This window comes from Astatotilapia calliptera, chromosome 4, assembly GCF_964374335.1.
Source record: "Astatotilapia calliptera chromosome 4, fAstCal68.1, whole genome shotgun sequence".
In the NCBI taxonomy this organism is placed as follows: Eukaryota; Metazoa; Chordata; class Actinopteri; order Cichliformes; family Cichlidae; genus Astatotilapia; species Astatotilapia calliptera.
In genome coordinates, this window is record NC_137425.1 from 23826388 (window position 1) to 23852237 (window position 25850).

At 40.8% G+C, this 25850-nt stretch overlaps 1 protein-coding gene and 2 long non-coding RNA genes across 3 annotated transcripts; 1 reads left to right on the plus strand and 2 right to left on the minus strand.

Annotated features, from left to right (window-relative positions):
• The first annotated feature begins 6 nt into the window (after positions 1 to 6).
• Positions 7 to 9612, plus strand: LOC113021569 (adenylosuccinate lyase-like). The gene is made up of 10 exons (XM_080300680.1): positions 7 to 117; positions 2824 to 3027; positions 3115 to 3159; positions 3488 to 3567; positions 3622 to 3652; positions 3764 to 3833; positions 3913 to 4060; positions 7343 to 7523; positions 9136 to 9312; positions 9463 to 9612. Exons 1-10 carry the CDS (start codon positions 64 to 66, stop codon positions 9517 to 9519), a joined length of 1047 nt encoding a protein of 348 aa, XP_080156806.1. The 5' UTR covers positions 7 to 63; the 3' UTR covers positions 9520 to 9612.
• A 7233-nt stretch (positions 9613 to 16845) lies between these two features.
• Positions 16846 to 21684, minus strand: LOC145428322 (uncharacterized). Its single transcript, XR_013908604.1, has 2 exons — positions 20180 to 21684; positions 16846 to 17479 (listed from the first exon to the last, which is right to left on the minus strand). It is a non-coding gene; the product is annotated as an uncharacterized LOC145428322 (long non-coding RNA).
• Positions 21685 to 22699: 1015 nt separating this feature from the next.
• Positions 22700 to 23712, minus strand: LOC145428323 (uncharacterized). Its single transcript, XR_013908606.1, has 2 exons — positions 22943 to 23712; positions 22700 to 22863 (listed from the first exon to the last, which is right to left on the minus strand). It is a non-coding gene; the product is annotated as an uncharacterized LOC145428323 (long non-coding RNA).
• Between the last annotated feature and the right edge of the window lie 2138 nt (positions 23713 to 25850).

Genomic DNA, 25850 nt, shown 5'->3' on the forward strand with positions numbered 1-25850 from the left:
AGCTCTGTTTAGTTTTAGCAGCTGCAAGCCTGCGCTGCGAGGACCTGCAAGGAGGAGAGGAGGATGACAGCAAAAACGAAGAACCTGGATATAAGAAAGTATTTTTCAAAGAAACCTGTAAGTCACTTAAAGTCAAGTTCACTCATAAAATGTGTCCGTCATAATAACGTTACAGGCTATGCTAGGCTTTGGCCCACATCAGTCTAAAATTGTATGTAACAATGAATAACGTGTTTTGGAAACTAACTGCACAACAGTTAGTTTCCAATCCAAGCTCATAAATCCAAGTTCTCTCAGTCTCCCAGAGTAGCATTTCTAATTTTGATTGAAACTGTCAGAGAAAACGGCAGCCTCGAGCAAGCCAGGATATTAGTTTACAGAGGCTGTTAAAATTATATGCCTAACGTTAAAATGTAAAATGCTTAAAGGTAAAATGCTGTATGCCATGTCCACCACGAGAGACTGGACAGTATAGATGTAAAACCAATATGCCAGCAGTTTATCTCAGTTAACGAGAGGAGAAGGCATGTGTTTGGCTCCTTCACATAGTGGACATTGAGTTGTGTGGGGCACCAGTAATCCATGGCTGTTGCTGTAACAGTAGTTCATGTTTAGAATGAAAAATCCCAGCTCACTGATTTGATCGGGGCAATAGTGCCTAAAATGTTGCATAATTTTGCTGCGAGATCTTTTACTTTGTGGTAATCTTAGAGTAGTTTTATAGACAAAAACCACCAGGTCATTCACTGTTCCCTTAGTGCTAATGTATCAGAGATGTTTGTGTACTATAACTGAAGTAATGTTGTTAAAGTCATATTCTTTTATTGTCATGACTGTATTTGAAGCTATTTTTATATGATACCTGATTTATATGGAATATGGCTGAAGTAAACTAAAGTCTAAAATTCTTAGTCATTTGTTTAATAGTAATTTAACATTATATAATTCACACAAAACTATGAATTGTAATTTTAAATGGTTTAAAGCATGTAGACTAGCATATGTAGGCAAGTATATTTCTCCTTTTTTTAAAAATCAAGAAGCAAAGACAAAAAGGAAAAAAACAAAAACAAAAAAAACAGGGCAGGGTTTGGTGGTTGAATCATCCGTCCCTACCAATGCCAAAACCAAAGCTACGCCCTCGATTTAAAGTCTCACACACAACCCGTCGAAAGGGGAGGGGGGCCTGCTTCTTCCAAATAGAGCACATTTCATTCATAATGTTGTAAATCCAAGCCCATTATGGATTCGTGATTTGAACCCTGGGTTGTGCGAAATCCCAGAAATAAACCCTAGACAAAGCAAATCTGTGAACTAAGGTCTAGGTCTGTTAGGTTATGTTGTGGTGATCCTCGGGTTAGGGGATGGGTGTTCATACTGGAGTGCAAAATTAAAACCAATGGAAGATGGACAAGAAAAGTTCTGAAGTAAAGTCTGCAACCTTTATAGAGCCCTATCAAGTCTCTTGGTCTTAACATACTGTTAGTATACAATAAAAAGAAATTGTGTATAAGTCAGAAAACATTTGGCAGTTCCAGAGTTGCATTTTATTAAAATAATAACAGAAAAAAAAATTAAGGAACCCTGTATATAGCCTATACAACTAACAAAAATATAATGAAAAATCAAATAAAATATATGAAATTGCATTTTTTGTGAGTGATTTAATATTAGATAAATGCAGCTGATAATCACAGATTTTTCACGAGTCTTATATGCTTGGGACAGCGCAACTACTTGCTGCCTTTCCTCTTCCTCCCATACACTGCGGACCTCACGTAGACAGCACATAATGATCAAAACTGGAGAAAAGGCAAGCAGACAGGCGTCTGGGCCAGCTCTGTCCTCGATTGTCTGCCTGTCTGCCCCCCCCCCCCCCACACACACACACACACACACACACACACACACACACACACACAAAATTTGGTCTCCAATTTAGTGAGCCTGACCTCCAGAGCTGCAAATATGCAACATGCCTTACAAGTGTTATTACCTAACAAGGCAGAGAAGTAGCAAAAGATCTGACACACTGATCACTGAGGAAAATACAGGAGCAACAAGTGAAGAAGCCACTGGCTCAACAACATAACAAGCTAGCAAATTCAAAAGGACAAAGTGAATGAATACCGTGAATATAATTGCCAGGTGATTCAACGAATTTGACTTTTTGCTGGCAATGTGGACCAAGCTCTCATAACGTGCCAGAATATCTTTTGGAGCGACCTCAGAGCTGTGGCATCACTCGGCATCATTTCATGGACTCGCCATAAACAGCTGTGAGAGCTTGTCAGCTTGGTGCTGAGGCCACAAAGAAGAAGCAGAGCCGTTTCACATAGAGAAGTCTACGAGATCAAAGGCTGACTTGTTGGCAAAAAACTGGATTTAAATGACATGAAATAACACTGAGGTGTTATTTTCGCAGTCTAGTAGGGGCCGGTAATACAACTGAGGCTGTTTGCTATCAGCTTAGCAATGCAAGTCACTGTGTGACTTTTACCCAAACATCCTTTTCATTAACAGAAGAGCCAATACTGCAAATATGTGTATTTATAATAAAACATGTATTTATATAAAACGTATTTGCATTTGTAACTGTTGATAAATATCTTAAAAGTAAAGAACTGTATTATCAAGAGTCAAAAAGCTCCACATAAAAAGCTTATAAGTAAACTCTGAAAATGAAACCCTGCAGGAAATGGTTCAGAATTCATTCTGTAACTACAAGCACTTTTGTTTTGCCAGCTCTAAACTTTACGAGTTGCTTGTAGGAACTCTTCCTGTTTGTCATCATGTCTCTGTGTTCAATGTTCTCCTCCTCAGGCTCTGGGTCTGCCCATCACTGATGCTCAGATTGCAGAGATGGAGAGCCATGCAGAGGACATTGACTTTGCCGTGGCGGCTGAAGAAGAGCGAAAGCTGAGGCACGATGTCATGGCGCACGTCCACACCTTTGCACACTGCTGCCCCACAGCTGCTCCCATCATCCACCTCGGAGCTACGTCATGCTATGTGGGAGACAATACTGTAAGTATGACTATTGCATAAATAAACCCAGCAGTGATGAGTTTTGACTCTTTAAAGCTTCTCATGTTTGTCATTTCTGTTCTTCAGGATCTCATTGCCTTGCGTGATGGCTTCAACATCCTCTTGCCTAAGGTGAGACTCACCTGTTTGTCCAGAAATTCTATGAAAACAGTGCAAATGAATATATTAATATCAAACAAGCTTGTCGGCTAGTTTGTTTTTACAGTGAGTCCATTAATATTAAAAAAAAAAAAAAAAAAAACTAACAGGACATTTTCAATGAATTCATGAAAAATTATATTTAAAGATTACAGGACATGCATTGCAACATATTGGTTACATTTATTATGCATCTTCACTGCTTCTGGGAGCTAAAGATCAAAGTTGGCTGTTTGTAGCCCACGATGTAAAATAAGTTTGACACCCTGATTTGATCATTAAAGGCTTGTTTTTCCTGCAGCTGGCCAGAGTCATCGACCGGCTGGCAAACTTTGCAGAGGAATACGCCGACCTCCCCACGCTCGGCTTTACACACTTCCAGTGAGTCCGACTGCAGCTGCAGTGTTTTCATAGGCCTTCATCAGACTGATGGAGCGGTCTAACTTTGATGTCAAAGGTGCACAAGGTGAGGAAATGTCTACATTTAGTGGTGGTTAAAGAAACTTGGGTCTTGAGCTCAGGATTTTCAAAAAGCTGATGTAACTGAGTCTAAACTTTATACTGTCGTCTGCTGTAGATCTGCACAGACATCCGTCTGCTGGCCAACCTAAAAGAGATCGAGGAACCTTTTGAGAAGGAGCAGATTGGTACGTTCGCTCATTCAAAAGCACTTTTTCACCTGTTAAACTGTGCCTCAGCCTAAAGCTTTGCCCGCTCCTCTTCCAGGTTCCAGTGCTATGCCCTACAAGAGGAACCCCATGCGTGCAGAACGCTGCTGTAGCTTGGCCCGACATCTGATTGCGTTGATGGCCGACCCCCTGCAGACTGCCTCAGTGCAGTGGCTGGAGAGGACACTGGATGATAGCGCCAACAGGTCAGCCAACACAGACACACTTACACTGCTGTGAATTTGGTATGATGCAGTTCTCCTCTGTGAAGTAGATATCACATCAGTGTGGAAGCGTACAATAAATAGTAGTGAACAATGATTCTCAGTTACGAGTGTTGCTTCTGCATCATCAAGGTCTTCTTGTTAAAAAAATTGAAGACTTGAGAGGAACAAAGAATCCTATAACTGAGAGAACAAAAGCTTAACATTTTCCAATTGTATGGTAGTATGGAAGTAGTCAATTTGTTAGTTAAACATAACGTAAAAATAGCTGAAATATTAAAAAAAAGTTGAATAGTTCAATAGTTAAAAAAACAAAAACAAAAGATAAACCAAGGTGAAACAGTTGTGTGTTCACTGCTAAATTAGTGCTAATATGATTTCCTTGCTCGCTAGTCTCAGTAACCGTGAATCGGTCCGCTGGGGTTTCCGCCCTTGGCCACTGCCCGGAAAACACTGCACCTGAGTCCTAAGGTGCCTCCTGCAGGTGGTGGACCTACAGAAGAGTGGGTCCATTTTTCCTCTTCGGGGTGTGCCCAGCCGGGCCCCATGGGCCAAAGCCCGGTCATGAGACACTTGCCCTCTGGCACCCTCCCCAGGACTGACTCCCAGGTTGGGGCTCCGGTAACCCTACCCTGGGCAGGGTGAACTCTTCCCTATATTTTTCCACTCATTGCCGTCAGCCGGACAAGGGTGGAGTGCCAGGGTCAGGGATGAGTTACTGCCCAAAGTGGAGGAGTTTAAGTATCTTGGGGTCTTGTTCACTAGTGACGGGAGAGGGGAGCAGGAGATTGACAAACGGATTGGTGCTGCAGTGATGTGGGAGCTGTAGCGGTCACATTACCAGCTACCATTTCTAAGGGTGGTTGGTCTCTCCCTTAGAGATAGGGTGAGTAGTGCGGCCATCCAGGAGGGGCTCAGAGAAGAGCCGCTGCTCCTCCACATTGAAAGGAGCCAGTTGAGGTGGTTCGGGCATCTGACTAGGATGCCTCCTGGGCGAGGTGTTCTGGGCATCTCCCACCATGAGGACGCCCTGGGGCAGACCCAGGACACACTGGAGAAATTATATCTCTGAGCTGCCTAAGAATAAGCTGGAGGAGGTAGCTGTGGAGAGGGAGGTCTGTGTTTCTCTGCTTAGGCTTCTACCCCCATGACCCGGCCCCGGATAAGTGGAAGAAGATTGATGGATGATTTTCCTGTTAGAAGAAGAAGTAGCTTAATTTAACAGGCCTATGGTTTTTGCCCACAGTAGCTTTTATGGAGTGCCACCGTGACTGCCCACTTTTATAGGGACTCTGGTTTTAAAAGTTAACATGGAAATCACATATTGAACATGTTTAAAAAAAAAAAAGTTGGCTAAAAGTATTTATATCCTGGGTAATGTTAGATATATTAGATTACAAGACCATGAGAATATTATATTTTTCATTGTTTCTACCCTATCTGAGCTATTGTGTTGAAGTATGGGGGAATACATACATGACTAATATGAAAGCATTATACTTATTACAGAAGAGAGCACTTCGAATTATGCATAATGTTAAATATAGAGAACACTAATAATTTGTTTATAAAATCGAAATTGTTAAAACTAGAAGACATAGTGAAATTACAGACTTTAACTATTATGTTTAGGGCAAAAAATAAACACTACCTCTTAAGTTAAAGTTTATTTGTATTGTGTTCAGAAAATGGGGACGGCAGAAGGAAGTTTTATTTTAAGCACCGGTTTGCTTGAACCACACAAAGGCAAATGTGTCCAACAGTCATAGGAATTCTCTCAGTGATCATCTTAAGTGTTGTATAAATGTTTCTCAATTTAAAATCTGCTATAAGAATAAAATGATAAACCAATATGAAGAAGTTGAAAAGAATAGAATTTAATTGTAGAAAAATGATCCTTTTAGTTTGATATTTAGTGGTATTGCTCATTGTTGAGTATATTGTTCTGTTTGCTTTGTTTTGTTATGTGCAGAAAATTGTCATAGTGTAATTTTGGTTGCCTACTTGTATTATCACAGATAGGGGGCAGGTATCAATAAGAATTTATTCTTCTTCCTGCTCCTTTTCATGCATGGAAACAGTGTTACTTTAATTGAAAGGAAGGTTGTGTATGGGAATGCATTACTGCTGTACCATGTGTGAAACAAAAAAAAACAAAAAAAAACAAAACAAAAAAAAAAAAAAGTGGATTTCTCCTTCATATTTTCCACTGACACTTCAGGAAATCTTCCAGAGTTTTAGGCTTTGAACCAAGCCAAATAGCTAAGACATAAATCATGGCCATAAAGCAACAAAAGAGAAAACCTAAAGGGAAAAAAGAAAATAAATCAACAGTAAAAGACTATGGCTGTATCCCAATTCAGGGTCTGCAGCCTTAAAGTACGTATTTCAAGGCCGATTACGTCACAGCGGCGCGCCGAAGGCTGTCCCAATTAAAAGGCTGCTCGAAATGCGGCCCTGAAATGAGTCCTTCATTTCCCTGAATTTTAAGGCTGTGGCAGTGTAGACTTCGTGGCCCAACATATCCCAGAATGCATAGCACGGCGATGGGTGTGGATAAATTTTCAGAAAAAACAAAAAACAAAAAACAAACTGCGGATGAGGGGCGGCCAAAGAGTACACTTTAAGTACTGAATATTATATACCTTATGTGCAAATGTTTAATAACGAAGAACATTAAACATTACTGTTGGCCACATGTCAGCAAAGTTATGTGACATTAGTGACGTTTGTACTAACTTGGTTTTAAAGCCTTTAAAATATACGCGGTTCAATAGCTGAGCTTAATCTTACAGAGAATGATCAAAGCTCATGTAGAAACAAATAAACAAATGAACAAAAGATTCTCCTTCATTTCTGTCAAACAAAGCTATGACACGTTTCCAGTGGTTCGTATCATGGTTGCTAGGCAACCTGAGCAGCGCAACAGAGGCTCTTTTTTTTTTTTTTTTTTTTAACACTTTATTGACAAACAACAGTATCAGCGCAAAGGAGGCTAGACTGTCCCATTACACAAGCCTCGCACTTCCGGCCTTAGCGGTCTTTGAGTACGCGGCCCTTGAGGATGGTTGAGGCTGCGTACTTTAAGGCTGCAGACCCTGAATTGGGATACAGCCCATGTACATAATTGCGTTAATGGTTAAAGAACTACACATCCTACAATGCATTGCACATTGTTACCGAGGATTCAGTGGTTGAGTAAAAAGCTGTTATTGTGATTACTGATGGTTTCTTTCCTCTCTTCTCTGCCTTGCTCCTGTGCAGGAGGATCTCCCTGCCCGAGTCCTTCCTGACAGCAGACATTGTCCTCAGCACGCTGCAGAACATCACAGAGGGTCTTGTGGTCTACCCCAAAGTCATTGAGAGAGACATCCACAATGAGCTGCCCTTCATGGCCACAGAGAACATTATTATGGCGATAGTGAAGGCAGGAGGCAACAGACAGGTAGGAGAGAATACCCTGTGAGTCAGAATGGACACAATAATTTGAACATAACTGGATGAATGCATTTTTGCTTAATCAGGAGAGATGGTTTACTGGGCAGAAAATGCCAGTGGTAACCAGAAATTCAGATGACTGAAATGAGATCATCTTACTGACTAGTAACCAGTGTTTTGACCATTTAAATGAAGAAGCTGATTACCAATAACCAGACCTGACATGGAGACCCAACAACATGGCTGTTAAAGTGGCGGAGTTGAGAGCTCTGCCCACCCGGGGTAAGTCTTCGACTTATCCCCTTTTATTGAATAAAAACTGCCGGAAGAATAGTGACTGCCGCTCCTCCCTTTCTCTAGCATATCAAGACGCGAATGCGGAAAGGAAGGAGAGGACTCCGCTGGGTTTCCCTTTTACTTCGCTGGATTTCTTAACTCCCTGGGACTTTTATGCTGTGGTGGATCCCACTGGACTTTTAATGTTGTGTTTTATTGATTTTTATTGTGTTATCCCTTGGCCAAGGTTGTTTTAATTTATCTTACACTTTTAACTATTTAAATATAATAAATTATATTTTAATTCTACAGTTTTTTAATCGTGTGCTTTCCCTTGGCGGCTCCACTGCTCTGTCCGTTTGGAGGAAGGTTTCCTTCCTTTAGAAAAACGACACTGTGGGAATAAAATCAGCCTTTCCGCTGCCCTTCATGGCCACAGAGAACATTATTATGGCGATAGTGAAGGCAGGAGGCAACAGACAGGTAGGAGAGAATACCCTGTGAGTCAGAATGGACACAATAATTTGAACATAACTGGATGAATGCATTTTTGCTTAATCAGGAGAGATGGTTTACTGGGCAGAAGATGCCAGTGGTAACCAGAAAAACAGATGACTGAAATGAGATCATCTTACTGACTAGTAACCAGTGTTTTGACCATTTAAATGAAGAAGCTGATTACCAATAACCAGACCTGACATGGAGACCCAACAACATGGCTGTTAAAGTCAGCTCCACCTTAATGTTTCTGTTTTTTCCTGTGTCTCTGTTAGGTTTTGTATTGTTCATTGTCATTTATGCTTAGAAATATTTAACCATATATGCTTAAAGGTATATAATCAATTGTGTAGTGATAGGACTGATCTTTAGCAGGCTGTAAAGGCTTTGTGTGTATTCCACACTAGAATGCACACCCACAGTCTAGGAACATCAGAGAGGTCCTATCTTCTTTGTTGATATATGGTATAGCAAACACACGTATATCTCTTTAAGTATAAGAGCCTTTTGTTTAGATAGATCTGCTAGACGCCTGGCACCAGCTTTGGGGAGTCTTCACAGGGTCACATCTTGACCTCACACAAATCACACACACAGGCAAAGTACTCTTTGCCTGTGTTAATGAACCTATGCATATTCATGTAACCTCAATAAAAGGGCAGTGTTACGGGAGAACGGACGAGAGCAACTGGGGTCAAGCGAAGGAACGGCGCCTGTCCGGTCTCTCCCGTGCACGAGAAACATGAAGAACTTTGCCTACCCGTGTCTTGCTTTGCTGTGTAATTATATTGTCTTCAACGTTCCAGCGGATAGGTTCAAGCTACAAACCTATCAGTCTCCTTCAGGAGTGCCATGAGAAAATCTGTGTTCTCTCCCAAGAGTCAGCAGCTGTGGTTAAACAGGAAGGTGGAGACAATGACCTGCTGGCCAGAATCCAGCGAGACCCCTACTTTGCACCCATTCTAGGGCAGCTGGATGCTTTGCTGGACCCCAAGACCTTTATTGGGCGTGCTCCACAACAGGTACAGCATGAACAGCCTTATTTTTGTTCAGTCTGACCACAGATGAATGTTTTCATCTAAGCCACAGCTCCCCTATTACTGCAACGGTGACGACTGTTAAGAAACTAATGGTGTAAAATGTATTTTCTTCTTCCTGCTCCTCTCCTCCAGGTGTCAAAATTCCTGGCTGAAGAAGTACGCCCCCTACTGGAGCCATTACAGCGCTGAATTGACAGCCTCTGTGTAACATGAGGCTGATATGGTGCTTTGAACATATATGCTTTTGGCTGGGTGAAAAAAAAATAAAAATAAATTATGCTATTTCTATTGTAAAGTCAGTCCCTTCATTCACATCATTATATTGGTTTGCAATTATCTTAGTAATATAATTCATGAATGTCTTCACTTAAACCTAACACTGATGTTATGAAGCGTGCACATAACAGCATTGTGTGGTTTTTCAAAAATTGTTTCTTTAATATTAATTATGTTTCTCTTACTTTGAGTTACCTGGTTTGGGGAGGTGGCTGTTTTCTGTCTGGGCAAAAGGTGTTGCCAAGGGCTGAGGACTTTGTAAACACCTGTTCAGCAGGACCAACCAAGTGCTTGTGAGAAACGGGGGTGTTTTGTGTTTACTTACGTTATTCTGTGCTTAGTTAGTATTGGTGTTTGTTTATGTTTCTCCCTATTGTGTGTAAATGGTTTGGCCAAACCACTATAAAAGCTACCCTCCTGCGTCTTTGTGTTTAGGTCCGTTTGTGACTGAAGTTGTGTGATTACGTTTCTGTAAATTACTTTTTGTAGAGTTACATTTAGTTAACCTCTTTTATGGGCCAGGGGTCTGTTCTTCATACCTCGCTTACTACATCCAAGATCAAATCATCGCGCCAACTTTGAGCTTGCTATTCCGGTTCTCCGAACACACCTGTTGTTGACGATTAGTATAGCTGGATGAAGTAATGTGAGATCACTGGGTGGCTTAAAAGTGGCTACGCATCGATAGTAGAAACATTGATCGGCAACCCTTTGATTGGTCGGCAAAAATGTCGAAGGAGCGCGCTCAGTATTTTTCGGCAGCAGAGCAAGAACTCTTGATTGAGGGATTTCAGGAGTTTCAGAGTTCAATTAAAACGCAAGGGAACACTGCAAAGGCTGCAAAAGCAAGGAGAGAGGGCTGGCAGAAAGTTGCTGACAAATTAAACTCTTAAGTAATTTATTATATTACATGTCATATTATATTACATTATATCCTCTTTCACATTAGAGCCACAACAGGACCCACTAGAACATGGGAACAAGTAAAAGTGAAATATAAGAATATTCTACAGAATGGTAATATTTATCACTTATATTGCTTTTAGTCTCTTGAAAAGAGAGCCTGAAATAATCTGTTCATAACAGCAACCAAGAAAAGGGCAGAGCAAAAAAAGACAGGTGGTGGTCCTGCACCCCCTCGTCAACAAGTTGGTTAAGTAAATAATACCCTCACGGGAATATCGATATCTCTCTATGAGCACACTGTCGCGCTGAGCTAAAGGATCCTGTCTATCCCGCAATATACGCTGAATTCTGAAAACTCTCCTTATCAATCTTGCACCTTCTGCAATGGGTGGCTCGCGTAAACGGACAGGACATGGCTGCGACAGGCTTCCCAAATCCACCTTTGCTTTTATAGCCGTGGTCTCTCATCTTGATTACACGAAGTAATTTACTATTACTACTCTAAAATATGAATTACATCTGAAATAATCAAATACATGTACTATTAATCATTCTATTACATTTCCCTTTTTTTAGGAAATGACCTGTATGTATCTGTATGAAATCAATAAAAGAATCAAATACTGCATTATCTTTAGTTACATTGATAATATTTATTTATGGAAAAACAGTGGAAAAATATCGCTGTTGCTTTCGTATAAATGAAGCGGACATACCCGAGTGGCCGCGATCTAATCCCGTTTACATAAAGTAAACCTGCTCCCGAGCAAGTTTACGCTTACGGCTTTGTTGCTATGGCAGCAAGTCTTGGATCGCTTCGGGGAACCGAACGATCCAAGATCACGCGAAATCGTCAACAATCAGATCCAGCTAACTTACTTAGCGAGGTACGAAGAACGCACCCCTGCTAATTATATTTTAAACTTCGTCTTTTTAAACTTTTTGGGGAGTTTTCCAGTCACCCAAGAGTTACGAGGCGCAGAATCATCGACAATGATAACCACATCCCCAGGAATGAAGTTCCGTCCGATTCTCTGCCACTTCTGACACTCCAAAAATCACCAAAGAAGCTGGAGAAGATATCGCTGTGAGAGCTGTGGTGACCCTCTTTGAGCCTGTACTCTCCATACATGTCATACAGTTTCCCTTTTCTCCTTATCTGAGAGGACCTCATAGGCTGCCCCCAAATCTGCAAACTTGTCCAGGGCTTGCGGGTCGTCTTGGTTTCTGTCGGGGTGTAACTGCAAAGCCAGCTTTCTGTAGGCCTTCTTGATGTCCCTGATTAATGCACTCTTGTATTCATTTGCATCAACAGCATTAACTAAAACGGCCATTTTAATCTCTGGATCATTTAAAGAGATCTTTCCAAAATAAAGGTTCACTGGCCAATTAATTTCTGGTTCAGCAAGAAACTTTGGCCCTGACAACCAGGAATCATCCTTGACAAACTTCCGTTTAAGGCTGTGAGGTTCTTTTCATTTGGAAGGAAAGATAAGCGCAGACAGAGTCCGGAGAGGTGTCCAAAAAGTGATTTATTAAACACACACTTATTATACAGTGTGGGGAGCCGGTCCTCTCCTCTCTGCCCCGTTACAGAAAGCTTTATAGCCATTATGACGTCAGGAGAATTCCTGGACCTCCTCTTCTCAGCACAACAACACTCTCCCAGGCTTGAAACCAAATGTTTCCCATCATCGGTATCTGGGAACATAACCAATTGTGTAGACGAATGTGCAGTTTTGTGAGATTGTAGGTCCAAGCCAACGAAAGTTGACTGTCCTCAACTGACTTCGGCCTGCCTGGACCTGCAGGTCCGCTGGTGCTATTTGCATGATAGAGTATTATATCTAAAAGGTGTTTTATTCTGCGTGCTCTGGCAGATTTACTAAATGATAAATGATACATGATAATATTGATAATAAACTGATGATAAGTGATGCAGACTAATGAAGTACTGATGAAATAATGACAGTGCATATGAATGCTTGCTGTTCTACAGCCTTCCTATTATTTGGCATTTTTACCTGATTGCACCTAAAAGGTAAACCAATGTTGTAATGACCATCAACCAACTTAACAGAGTCCATCACTGACTTCATAAACTGTTTTGTCTAGAGAAGATCAGCAAACTGCTCATCCTGAATACATTCTGGAAAATCAGCCTTTATTTGACGTTCCCACAGCTCATCCAATCTTGCCACGGAAATCCTATTGACACTCACATCAAAAATGTCAGTCTTACGATCCTCTCTGAGAGGACCAGCATAGTTTTTACTGCATAGGGACCTCCATCCTGACTTCTAACAACATCCCATGGCTCTAAAGCCTTGGGCACATTGGTCCTGATCAACAGGTCTACCCCAGAATTTATCTCCAGTATCTTAATATAGCGCAAATGTGGCCATCTATCGAGATCTTCCTGTCGGGGAATATTACATTGATGAACAGGCATGCTTTTCTGAGTAAATAAGTCAGGCAAGTCACAGTAGTGATCTAAATCCAAACCAGCTACTTCCAAATCTGAAACAACATAACTACTCACCATTTTCTCCTGACCCATTGTCCGCAAAAGAACGCCAGTTTTCCTTCCTGAAAGATTCAGCCTATTCATGAGCCCTTCAGTACAAAATGAAGCTGAACTCCCAGGATCTAGAAAAGCATAGGTTATCAGTGACTGATTACCTTTCTTGGCCTTCACTAACTGGTATTATGGACAGAGCACTATTTTGCTCACCAGCCCCAGTAACGCCACTGCTTTGCGCAGCACATGAAGGACCTTCATCTGGTGGTTCTCCCCCTCCTACAGTTTGCACTGAAACACTTTCCCTCTGCTTGGAGTGGATATGTAAGAGTGTGGGGTGTTTCTGTTTACAGACTTTACACAAGAGACGTTTCCTACAGTCCTTGCTTCTGTGCCCAATGCGCAGACAACATAACACACACCATTCTCTTTCAAAAAAGATAATCTTTCACAGTGCAACTTTCTTTCAAACAAAGGACAAATCCAACATATGCCCTGCTCCACAAAACAAGCAAACCTTGGTCACAACTGAACCACTCTCTCGCCTCAATGCTGGCTCAATCTTCCCTTCCACCTTGGCCACTGTAGTAGCAAAACTACTCCGCTTAGCCTTAGGGTAAAACTGAGACTTAACATTCCTCGCCTCTTTTCTGATGGCTGGAGGATCCTGTATATCTCTAAACAATGGGTCACTTGCGATCTTAACTTGCCTTTCGACAAACTCAACAACATCGCAAAAAACCACTTTACGTTGAATCCTCTCCTGCAGATTGCACACAACATTCCTCCACTTATCCCTGAGCTTATAAGGCAACTTTTTATAACTGCTTGCATATTAGTTGAAGTTGAATTCTATTCTATTAGCAGAGACATCCAACTCATGCAAGGACTCAACGTCTCCCATTGCATTACAACATTGCCTTAATAAAAACCCATATCCCTGCAAAGCCTTCACATCATCAGATTTTATAGGTGGCCATTTATTGACCCTTTCAATGTAGGCAGCAGCAATTTTCAGCGAATTGCCAAAGTTTTCCTGGAGCAAAGATTTAGCTTTAGCATATCCATACTCAGGCATATACTGACAGCTTCTGACCATTTCTCTTGGATGGCCTCTAGTATATTGCTTGAGAAAATATAAACAATCCTTAGCACTGTGAGCTTGACTCTCCACCATGTGCTCAAACGCTCTCATAAATGTTTGATATTGCAAAGGATCACCATCAAAGAATTGAATGTCACGCCTTGGTAGCAAAAACAGACAGCTGCTCAGCCAATAAAGTTGTAATTTCATTTTGTTTCTTCAAAACTGTGACTAGATGATCATGACCCTCACCACCTTGCACTGTATGTGTAAGAGGTTTTGATTGTGCGTGAGACTGCGACATCATCCGATTAGTTGAAACTGCACCTGGAAATACTTGATGTAACTCCATCTCTGACTTTTCCAACAAAACGACCTTAGGCTGAGAAATATTTTTTAACCTTGGGCCTTACATCCAATACATGCGCTTGATGATCACTTGCATCAACACCCTGATATGGCTGCTCTGGTAACACAGGTTTGAACGTAGGAGCGTTAGGATTTAAAATGCCTAAACTCCTGTTCTCGTTCTAAATACGAATTCATTCCATCAGATTTACCATTAACAGCACTTGAGACTCGGGACATTTCAGAAGCTTTTAAAACATTCACCTTTGCTGCTGAGGCTGCTATTTCAGTTTCTAAGTCAAGAAGCTCCTTTTTCTTAAGCTGCATTTCTTGTTCTTCCAAAGCATGCTTTTCTTTCAACAACCTCTGTCGAACAAGAAGGGCAGCCATGTCAGCTTCTGCCATTATGCGTGCTGACAAGGCAGATGAAACCATTGAGCCACTGAGTGATGATTTGCTTTTCCTACAACTTCTGGTTCCAACATTAGAGATGCTTTCACTTGGATTAACATCATCTATCACAGCACCTTTACCAACATTCCCGGCGTGCCTAGAAGCACCAGAACCATTTCCAGCAGGTAATACATCAGAAGACTCAACACCAGGTGGATTTATATGTGGCAAATCAAGCTCAGACACCTGATTTTTACTCTGAGGGTTTCCCTTTGCATCATGAAGCCATTTCTTTATCTCTCCCATAAACTCAGTATTATGTGCTCGCACACTTATAAACCAAGCAGTTTGTTTTTCTTGAGGAAGCAAAGGAAGCAAGGTTTCATGCAGACGAGTTGCCTCATTAAGCAACACAGACAAATTCTCTAACTGAGCCTGAACAGTGGAAACGTTATCCTCAGATTGCTTTAATTCTTTAATAATCTTTATGACCTTTTTAATTTTATTAATCTTAGTGTGACGTTCTGTTTGAAGCCTTTCAATCTGATTCTCCAAAGCTTTAGTAGTCGGTTTCGGCTGTCTTTTCTTTCCATCCACATCACCACATTGTATTAATTGGTGTGTCTCCATTTTTTTTCAAAACAATACAAAATCCAAATGCTGAACTGCACCTATGCCACACAGCTTCATTCCAACACATCAACTTGATGACATTCCCTTCAATAAACCTTGGACACACAATTAACAGGAGCAATATCCCCCACTATCTGCCTATTAAACCTAACTAACTCAACCTAGTCTTCCGTACATACTAGCGGTGGGTATTTATGTACCTCCATACCGTCAGCTGTGAGGAAGACAAACTGTCTTAAACACAAACTGCGGCGGTACTCCCAAGCCAATGGCTTCAGCCGCCTGATGCACAATAACTAGAAAGTAAATCAGTACAACGCCTTGTGCAGCTGTACTGCTGAAACCTAACAGGGGAATAAGACTCCTGAAAGAAATCTGTTTTGTGTAGCCAAAGGCTTAATCTAAAAGCTGCGTGGACAAAGGCAACAGCAAATTATAAAACTCTCATCAATAAAACTCATCTATATATAAATAATCCAATAAAACCTACAAACTTTTCTGTTGACAATTTGTTGCGGCTCCTCCAACCTATGGCCGCGGCAGGCTAAACATGAGGACACAGATGACGCGCAACAATAAACACATAAAATACACTTCTGTACCATTTGCTCCTTTTATTCCACATGCAACTGTCCAATATACAAATCATTGCCTGGGATTAACTATTAAACAAATGCACAGACTGCACAAACAAATAACTGCAACTCACCAATAACTGCACTAACTACTATGCCAAATTACAACTTGGTCTATGGCATCAATTAGTGCACAAATATACAAAAACCATCAAGTTACAGTTAAAATACATCAAAACAATTCAAGCTGCGGTGAACAGAAAGTTTTGCCTCATGCTCACCCTACCTTTCTGCTCATCAACATCAGGTGCTGTGAACAGGTGAGTGCAACCGCATTTATCATCTACCACACCCATGAGACACGCCCCACACCCGTGCACCAATACAGTGAGTCCATTTAAACCAACCCACTTAGTCAAAAAAGGAACAACTCATATGGCTCCTACAATATATATATATATATATATATATATATATATATATATATATATATATATATATATATATATATATATATATATATATGTTATAGTAGTGAGCTTGAACTCTGGGTCAAAGATTCAAGTTGCAGTTATTTATATTTCCTATCACCTTAAATCTTCACTCAAAGACAAGTATCTTTGACAGTGTATATATAGATTTTTATATATGAGAGACAAATATTGTTCATTTAATATGTTGGCATTATTACATTTGGCTCAATGCTTACATACATGTGTAAAAAGGAAAATGTACGAGCTGTGAAAACTGTTTCTGATAGAATGAAGAGTAGACTGATATATTAAATATTCCTTTATTGGGTGAGAAAATCAGACCATGTCATAACTGCTTTAAGTCATCTGGGCAGAAAGTATACAAACACATAACATCCTTATAGAATATGATGTAACACTATAGACCAACTTACCTCAGAATATATAAAGCATATAAACAATTACAGCAATATGATGCAACAAACACAGCAGTGCTACTAATCCAAAATACTCAAAGCTTCATAGAACTGAAACAAACATTTATTTTTAGCTCCATTCTGCTGCTGATACATACTTTAGGTTTCTGAATATTAAACTTGTTGCTGCCTTTCATAGTGTGTAACTTGAAGGCCCTGAGTACTTTCTCCCACACTGAAAACACTGGAATAATAAAATATTTTGAACATTACCTAATGAGACTGATTCAGGACAGGCAATTAGTTATTTTAAACTTTTCTAGCAGTCCTTCACAAACAGGGAACAGTCTGTCTATTCTCTCCATCTGTCAGCAGCTGCTGACTCTTCCTCCTCCTCTTCCTCACACACTGCTGAGTTTGTCCTGGTGGATCATCAGGGGTGCAAAGCCTCACAGATGATGTGCAGCAGTGTGTCCCTCAGTCTGTCTGCAGTTGTCACACATGGAAATCAAATGTGTGAGAAGCTGCAGGATTCAAACACAAGTGTAACTTATAAATACATGTTCATACTTTTATTACACAATCAGAAAGAAAGACAAAGAGAGAGAGTGCAGGACAGACAGACAGGTGACAGTCTCAGGTGTACACTGCTACAAAACAGCACGAGAGAAGGAGGATTTAGTGTTTGTGTTATTACGAGTGCTAAACAAGAAGAGTTCCCAGATGGTACAGTGGACACATGTGTGACTCCTGTGATTAAAGCATCTTTCTTTCAGCTTCACGAGTGAACCGCCAGCTCGTTCAAACACACGTTAAAGTCCGTTTGGCTCGACACCACCGAACAGAGGCAGCAATATAACAAAGCTAACATTAACAGTGCAGTGAATCCTGCTTGTGCCGTGATATTCAGGACAAGTAGCGGTTTTTGATACGCGCGACACGGGCGGTTTCCTGGGGCGGCATCATGGTGGGGGGGCGGTATCACGGGCATCGGCAAAAAATAAATAAATAAAAAAAATTACTCGTACTTATGCTGCCCCGACATCATGCCAGCGCATATTTGGAATGTTGTAGGCACCGATTGGGTTTCCATTGCCCATTTGCTGGGAGTAAGGGCGCCCTCCGTTTGCGAGGTGCGCCTGCTGCTTGCTGCACAGGGAGGAGAGGGCGGGGCGGCGGGGGATTCTCCGGCTGGCTGGAGCAGCATCTAATAACCAACTCGCAAAATAAAACAAAATTAAAACAAACCAACAAACATGAAAACACCAGACATTATGATGCAGGCTTATAATTTGCACCGATGTTTTTTCAAAATTCTATATGCGAAAAGTGAGCGCGAGAGCCCTCGGTTCTTCCAAATAGAGCACATTTCATTCATAATGTTGTAAATCCAAGTCCATTATGGATTCATGATTTGAACCCTGGGTTGTACAAAACCCCAGAAATAAACCCTAGACAAAGCAAATCTGTGAACTAAGGTCTAGGTCTGTTAGGTTATGTTGTGGTGACCCTCGGGTTGGGGGATGGGTGTTCATACTGGAGTGCAAAATTAAAACCAATGGAAGATGGACAAGAAAAGTTCAAAGCCATCAGGTGCTCAGTTTAGAAAAAAGAGAAAAGAAGAGGAGGAGAAACGAGCAAAAGATACAGGTAAGCAGATGTGTCATTGGATAATGGCAGGTCATCCTGAAACAATGAGAATCAGAGGGAGTGTTTGCCCAGGGCGCCAAACAGGCTAGGACCACCACTGGTATCAAACGCTTTGCAGAAATCTACAAATAAGATAAAGCTATCATCCCTACACAAATCTGCATAATCAATTAGGTCAAAAACAAGTCTAATGTTGTTGGATATGTGTCTGTTAGCCATAAAGAAAGTTTCACCAATAATATCATTCAAAACAGCTTTCAGTCTTTTGGCAAAGATCTGAGCTAGGATCTTATAATCATTATTAAGGAGGCAAATTGGCCTCCAATTGTCAATATAAGTGGGATCTTTCTTTGGCTTTGGGATTAGGGTTAACAGACCTTGTGATAAAGTGGGGGGAAGAGACTGATTTATAAGACTTTCAATGTATACATAAGAAGAAATGGAGCCAGTTGATCTGCAAAAGCAATGTAAAATTCAGAGGTTAAGCCATCGGTTCCTGGGGATTTATTAAGTTTAAGACGTTGAATAGCGGGCAGCACTTCACCAATAGATATCGGCCTATCACAGAAACTCAACTGATCTTCTGTTACTGTTCGCACATCAGGGATTTGTTCCATAAAGTTCAGACCAGCACTCTCATCAAACTCTGACTTGTATAAATCTTTATAAAAATTGGAGCAATAGGTGGAGACTTTTCGGGGGTCATCAGTTATAATACCGTCAATATTAAGTCTCCGAACAGAACTAAGTTTAGAATGAGATTTCTCTAATTTAACAAAGTAGGATGAGTGTTGTTCACCTTCTTCTAATCCTCTTCTCCTTGATCTCACAAAGGCTCCCTCTGCTTTCAGTTTATAGATATCATTTAACTTACTCTGTTGCAAAGCTAAGTCAGTTTTATCTTCTTCAGATAGGTTTTCTGGTGGGATCTGAGTGAGAGCAGATATCCTAGGAATTACATTAATTTCTTCATTTTTTCTTTGTTTTGCTGCAGATGAGCCATGCTCTCTTAAATATTTACCGGCTTCAAATTGAAAGACTTCCCAATTTTGACAGCAGAGATGACTGGTTAGGGCTTTATCCCAGAAACGTTTGATTAATGACAAAATATCTTCAATCACTTTTTCATGTTTTAGAAGGGAATTATTAAGTTTCCAGTAGCAGCTCAGTGATACCGCTTTGTGGTCCGTGAGTGGAGTTGGCATTATATTGGATATAACATTATTCCTATTTAAGCAATCAGATATTAACCAGAAGTCAATACGGGATTTAGAAGAGTTGGATTTGTTACTCCATGTAAATAGTCTGCCTTTAGGGTTTTTAATTCTCCAAATGTCTATTAAATGAAATTTTTGCATAAATGTATTTAAACAACAGGACAGAGTTATTTGAGCTAGGTGGCCATCTGTCTAGTGAAGGATCTGGAGCAATGTTAAAATCGCCTCCAACTAATAACAGGAGATTAGGATATTTGGATAACCAGAACAAAAAGCGTGTTTCAAGGGCATCCAATAACAAGTCATTATGAGACTTAGAATTAAAACCATACACACTGGCAAGAAGAAGAAGTGTACCATCAATGTTGACTATCATAGTGTCCTTCTGAGTCCATTTCAGAGTGCATAACGTTCCCATTAAATTTGTTCTTCAGAGTAATAACTCCTGTCAGTCAGTGGCATCAGTTCAGGACTTTTGCTGCGGTTGTAGTCATGTTCGGCAGTCACGGCATTCTTGGGGCTGGTTTTGGAGCCAGCTACACCCGTGTTTCTCTCCATTTCCTTGGTTGCTCCTTTGGTTAGACTTTTAAATTTCATGGGTGTTTCTTTTTCCTTCCTTTGCTACCCTGAGTTGTTGGAAACCTCGCTGAGGTAACAAAGCTTTCCTGCTGTTAGCTGAGCTATCGCTTTGCAAAGAGGCTAGGGTCGCGAAAAAGTTCTTTGAAGTATGGTTCAGGAAGCCATTAGTTAGAAGTGCCGCATACGTGTACTGAATAAGATCAGTAGGATAACTCACTTGTGATTCAGAGAAAAAAACGACGGCTGAAAGGGAAGTAAAACTGCAAAATCCTGCTTAGCCACGGAGAAGAGCGTCTACCTCGGTCACCATCTTGGCCCCTCCCCAATACAACTGTAAGTTGGTACAACTGCTATAAAAACTCAGAGGAAGAGGAAGAAGGAGCGGGGCGGGGGGAAAGAAGTAGTGATGTGCGGATCGATTCTGAAATATCGATTCCTCCGATACCAATCCATACTTGCTTCATGCCCTGGGGGACGGGGCTGTGGCTCCCCCACACCCTCTAGCACATAGGTGTCAAACTCTGGCCCGCGGGTCAGATTTGGCCCGCAGCCTAATTACATTTGGCCCGCGAAGCCATACAAAATTACTATTAGAGCTGGCCTGCCAGTATTATACAGTGCATGTACTGCTAATACTACAATTCCCAGAAAACTGTTGTTGTTGTGGTGCGTCAGTCATGACAGGACCCATTAGCACCCTCTCCTCTGTTGACCATAGTCATAGCAACCATGCAAATACTGCCATGCTACCTATCCCAAAAGGGAAAAAAGAAGTGCAGAAAACAGGAGCTTTCAGGACAGGTGGGAGAATATGATAAAATTTGATAAATGATAAAATGATATATACATATATACATATGCATATACATTTTTTATTTAAGAAATGAATTTCACTGATGTGTTATTTAATTGGAATTTTGATTTTGCATGTGTGCAATATTAAGTTATATATACGTTTATATAAGTTATATATATTGTTTAGTATTAAGCTTTGCTTGTTCCATATTCAGTTTTTCAGCAAAACTTGTTTGAGTCCATAAGAAAAGATTCCTTGTTATATTTGGAGGAAGATTTTTTTTCAATAAATATTAATGTTAGCCCGCGACTTTGATCCAGTTTTGAATTTTGGCCCACTGTGTATTTGCAAAACCCGGTATTTGAGTTTGACACCCCTGCTCTAGCAGATCATTACATGAAGGAGCCTTTTAAAAACAAGCGCATCCATGCTCACAGGTGTACACACGGGTGCTCACACACCCTTTTTGGCTCCTACCCCAAAGCCCATGCGCTGTCGATTTTACGTGCTGCACAATAATGTTTAATATTTAGTATTTACTGTTATTTTCCCATGTTATATTCGTGATGTTGTTTATTGTATTGCTCTCGTTTTCTTCTGCTTGTTTTCTTTTTTCTTTCTCAACAGGTGATCCAGGTGATTGATATATGTATTTTTGTTGTCTGCTTATTTAGTTGGTTTTTGTTTTTTTGCCCTTTATCCCCGTCCCTCTTCTCCACTGTTTTTTCCCCCTCTTCCTTTCTCCCTTTTCTTTTCCTCATTCAAGTCTGTCCCGTATCTAGCAAGTGAAAATGAAAAATAAATAAAATAAACAATAAAAGGTGAAACAAATACACCATTACAGCAAGGCTGGGATGGTCAATTTGGTAAAGTAAATCCGTTGGGCATCTTTCTTTGCCTTTAGACAATAATTCTGATGGCAAAAGAACCAAACGGGACAGGCAAAAAAAAAAAGAAAAGAAAAAGATACTAATAACGATTAGAGGGGTTGTTGACTCCTCCTCGATGTACAAGACCGTTTTCTTTTAGAGTTTCTGTCTGTCGACAGTTTTCTGCTACTGAGAAAACCTGTTGGAAAAGTAGCTCAAAAACTGAAGAAAAACTCTTTACTTTGGTCTGAGAAGGAGTGGCTGCACAAAACCAAAATACCTCACCGGGGTGTTTTAATGGTTTAAGTAGGACCGAGTTCTGAATATGTGCGCGGTGCTCTTTTCACTAAGGGATATTATTTTTTTAAACACATACAAGGATGTAGCTTGCCTCCACCAAGCGCTATATAAATGCAATCCGTTATTAGTCGGATAATCTTAAAGGTTTTTTATTGCGTCTGTAATATAAGAAAGCAAAATAAATCCGCTATTGTAAAAGCACACAAAACCAAAATGACCTCATCCGAGGGTGTTTTAATAAAATCATTCGGGGCTGATTTCTGAATATGTGTGTCACGGTCTGGCTGGCAGACGGTGGGGATGTGGGGAAAGGAGGACCCAAAACGCAGAATCTGCGATGCAAACAGTGCTCTTTATTTACAGTGAAAAGCTGTAAACACAATAACTCCCCGTTGCTCCCTTGAACCCCGTGTGCGTGCTTCCGTCTGTGCTCGTGCTCCCCGCTGTTGTGTTTCCGCACACCCCGTGCGTGCTGCCTTTCTGGACCACTCTTCCTCCTGCAGGGAAACCGTAGAAGCAGCCGTCAACACTAACCCTCGGCGGGTATACAGCACTGACATATGCTGACACACTAACTTGGTACGATAACTCAATGATCCCGCAGCGGTGGGAGCTCCAACACTCTCCTAAGTAGCTCCCCCGACGAGCCTGATCACCAACAGGTGTGGCAGGAACTTCAGGTGTGGCCAGTCCTCCCGCAGGGCCACACCCATCAGGCCTGCAGGTGGCTGTGCTCCATCCTCCAGCCTCACCCGCAGACATACACACGTACACACCCACACCCTGCCTATACAGGGACACAGACTAACACAGCATTGTGCAGAAAAACACACACATCACCAAATAATAATAATACTAATAACAACAACAACAACGGTCAAAACTGCTCACGGACCCCCGAGTCCTCCAGAGCCGGGTCCGTGACAATGTGCGCGGCGCTTCTTTTTTGTACACATACAAGGATGTAGCCTGCCTCCACCAAGCGCTATATGAATGCAATCCGTTACTAGTCAGATAATCTTAAAGGTTTTTATTGGGTCTGTAATATAAGAAAGCAAAATAAAGCCACTATTGAAAAAAGAAATAGTTATTTACTGTGGAAAAAAAGATCACATTGTCATAATAATGAAACAGAATTCTGACTGCTGTCTGTGGAAAACTAACTGCTGCTCTGTCTCTCTATACAGCACTGACTCAACAGAAATCTGCTGCGTCACCCCCATGCCTCAGGAACCCCTCCCTCTCTGATCCCCCCAGGAACCATACCCCTCCCCTCATGCTTATGGAACATATTACACACATCTGAAAACGACTAGACACTTCCGGAGTATTTCTGGTAGGGTCAAAAGGTCTAGGCTGAGGCCATCAATCATAAATATGTCCAATCTCGCCATTGCTGTTTATTGCAGCAACAGAAATGCTTTCCATACTGATTAAAAATGCTGAGTTTGGTAAGATATCTATCCTGGGTAAAGGATTTGGATTTGGGAATCAAAGCACCCCCAAAGATTTCTTACTTTTTTTGACAATATTTGCTGTTTGTGGGACACACTACTAAAATTATAAAAAGCATACAGTACATAATTGAGATGCAACATTTTAACAACAAAAGTTTAGATAACCCCTCCTCCCTCCCAAAATGGTTTGTTCCAGCTCGGCTCTCCCCTGCTCTGGCTCTAGCACCGTTGCTGCCAGAGAGATGGTGGCTGAGACGCAGCGAAGCGGAGGTGGAAGCACCTGCCTTAACACAGGACATATTAACTGCATTTAACCTTCAGTTACTCTTTATATAGTTAGGTAGGAGTCAGGCCATGTTTCTTTTTAGCTGAAAAACATTACACCCAGGTAACCTGCTGTGTTGAAAACGACTATGTTTGCTACCCTACAATCCGTCCTGCTCTGTAGTGAAATCAGCGACATTTGACCGTCCTGTTGCTCCCATTGAAATGTATATAGCCTATTTAAAGTCTGAAACTTAACACTGTCTGTAGCCTGCTGTTGTTACCACTGTCCTGTTTGAAATGGAATGAGAGAAACTGGTTAATTTGTCCTATGTGTATGTGCCGATATTGAACCCAAGGTACTAACTGCTAACTGGCTGGATGCCCATTAACCTTATAACTCCTGGTGTGTGTGTGTGTGTGTGTGTGTGTGTACAGAGAGACACCCAGATTCATAATGGATATGAGGAAGTTTTTTCAAAAAAAAAGGAGCCACATTTAGGTAAAAGTGTAAGATCAAATGATTCGTGAATAAAGGATAATGTTGATTCAATATTTATATCCTTTATTAGATGTACATGTGGTTTGGTTATTTGCCTTTTGGTTGAAAGTACACTGAGAGAGGACTTTTTTATTAGTGATCTTAATAGTATTTTCTAATCCAATTGAATACAATCTATTTGTGTATGATTGTCAGTCCAAAGAAAGACAGAGGAAAGAGGGGAATGTACAAGGTCAGGAAAAACCAGGTAAGAAAACAGACAGGGAGTACTAACAGGCAAAACAGAAACTGTTAAACTGGCAAAGAAAAAAAACGACAACTAATTTTACTCATGCAATCTGGAAGTTGTGTTCTCCCTATATTAAAGCTGCTATACAGAATCTGCAAAACAAACTGGGTTGTCAGCCCTGGCACTGCATTACCATATTGAGCTTCAGTCAGAGGAAGTCACGGTTGCCAAAAACCTTTTGAAGCTCAAGAGTGAGGCTGGTGCCATTCCAGATATGCTAACATTGTACAATCTTCTGGATAATCAGATCTTCCCCACACTGAAAACTGTTATTCAGGTTGCCCTAACAAAACCAGTTAGCAGCTGTAGCTGTGAGAGGTCATTTAGTGTCTTGAGTCAGCTCCATACCTGGCTGAGAAGGACCATGGGTCAAAGCAGACTCCAGCACCTGGCTGTGATGTCAGTTGAGAAAGAGATGCTTGAGAGACTTGACCACCAAAATGTGATAGATTTGCCAACCTCAAGGTGAGGCGACATAGGTTAAAATAAAAGAAAAAAATCTGGAGAGCCATAGTAGTATCTGCAGTAAAGATCTTTTCATACATTGTATACATTGTACCATAGGCCAAGGTGTCTCAATTTTTCTAATTTTTTAATAATATTTTGTACATTTCAAGGACTCTTCTATTTTTGGAGTGTATTTTTTATGTATCTGCATTATATTATACATTCACTTTAAAAGTGAATCTCTGTCCAAAAAATGCACTCTGTTTACTTTTTACTCACTATGAGCATCATTCATTATTCTTCCACAATAATTAAGGTTGGGATATGTATTTTTTTTAAAATTCCAATCCATTCTTCTTTTGCAGTAGTAGTCTTTAGCAGCATTTGAATAACCTTTATCAGATTTGATGGTTTTGTTACAGACTTTTCAAAAAAAGTGTTTTGCTTTTCTTTCCCAAATGTGGGGATTAAATTGTGTTAAAATGTACAAAACAGTGATGCCATGTTTTGTGACGAGGACCCAGG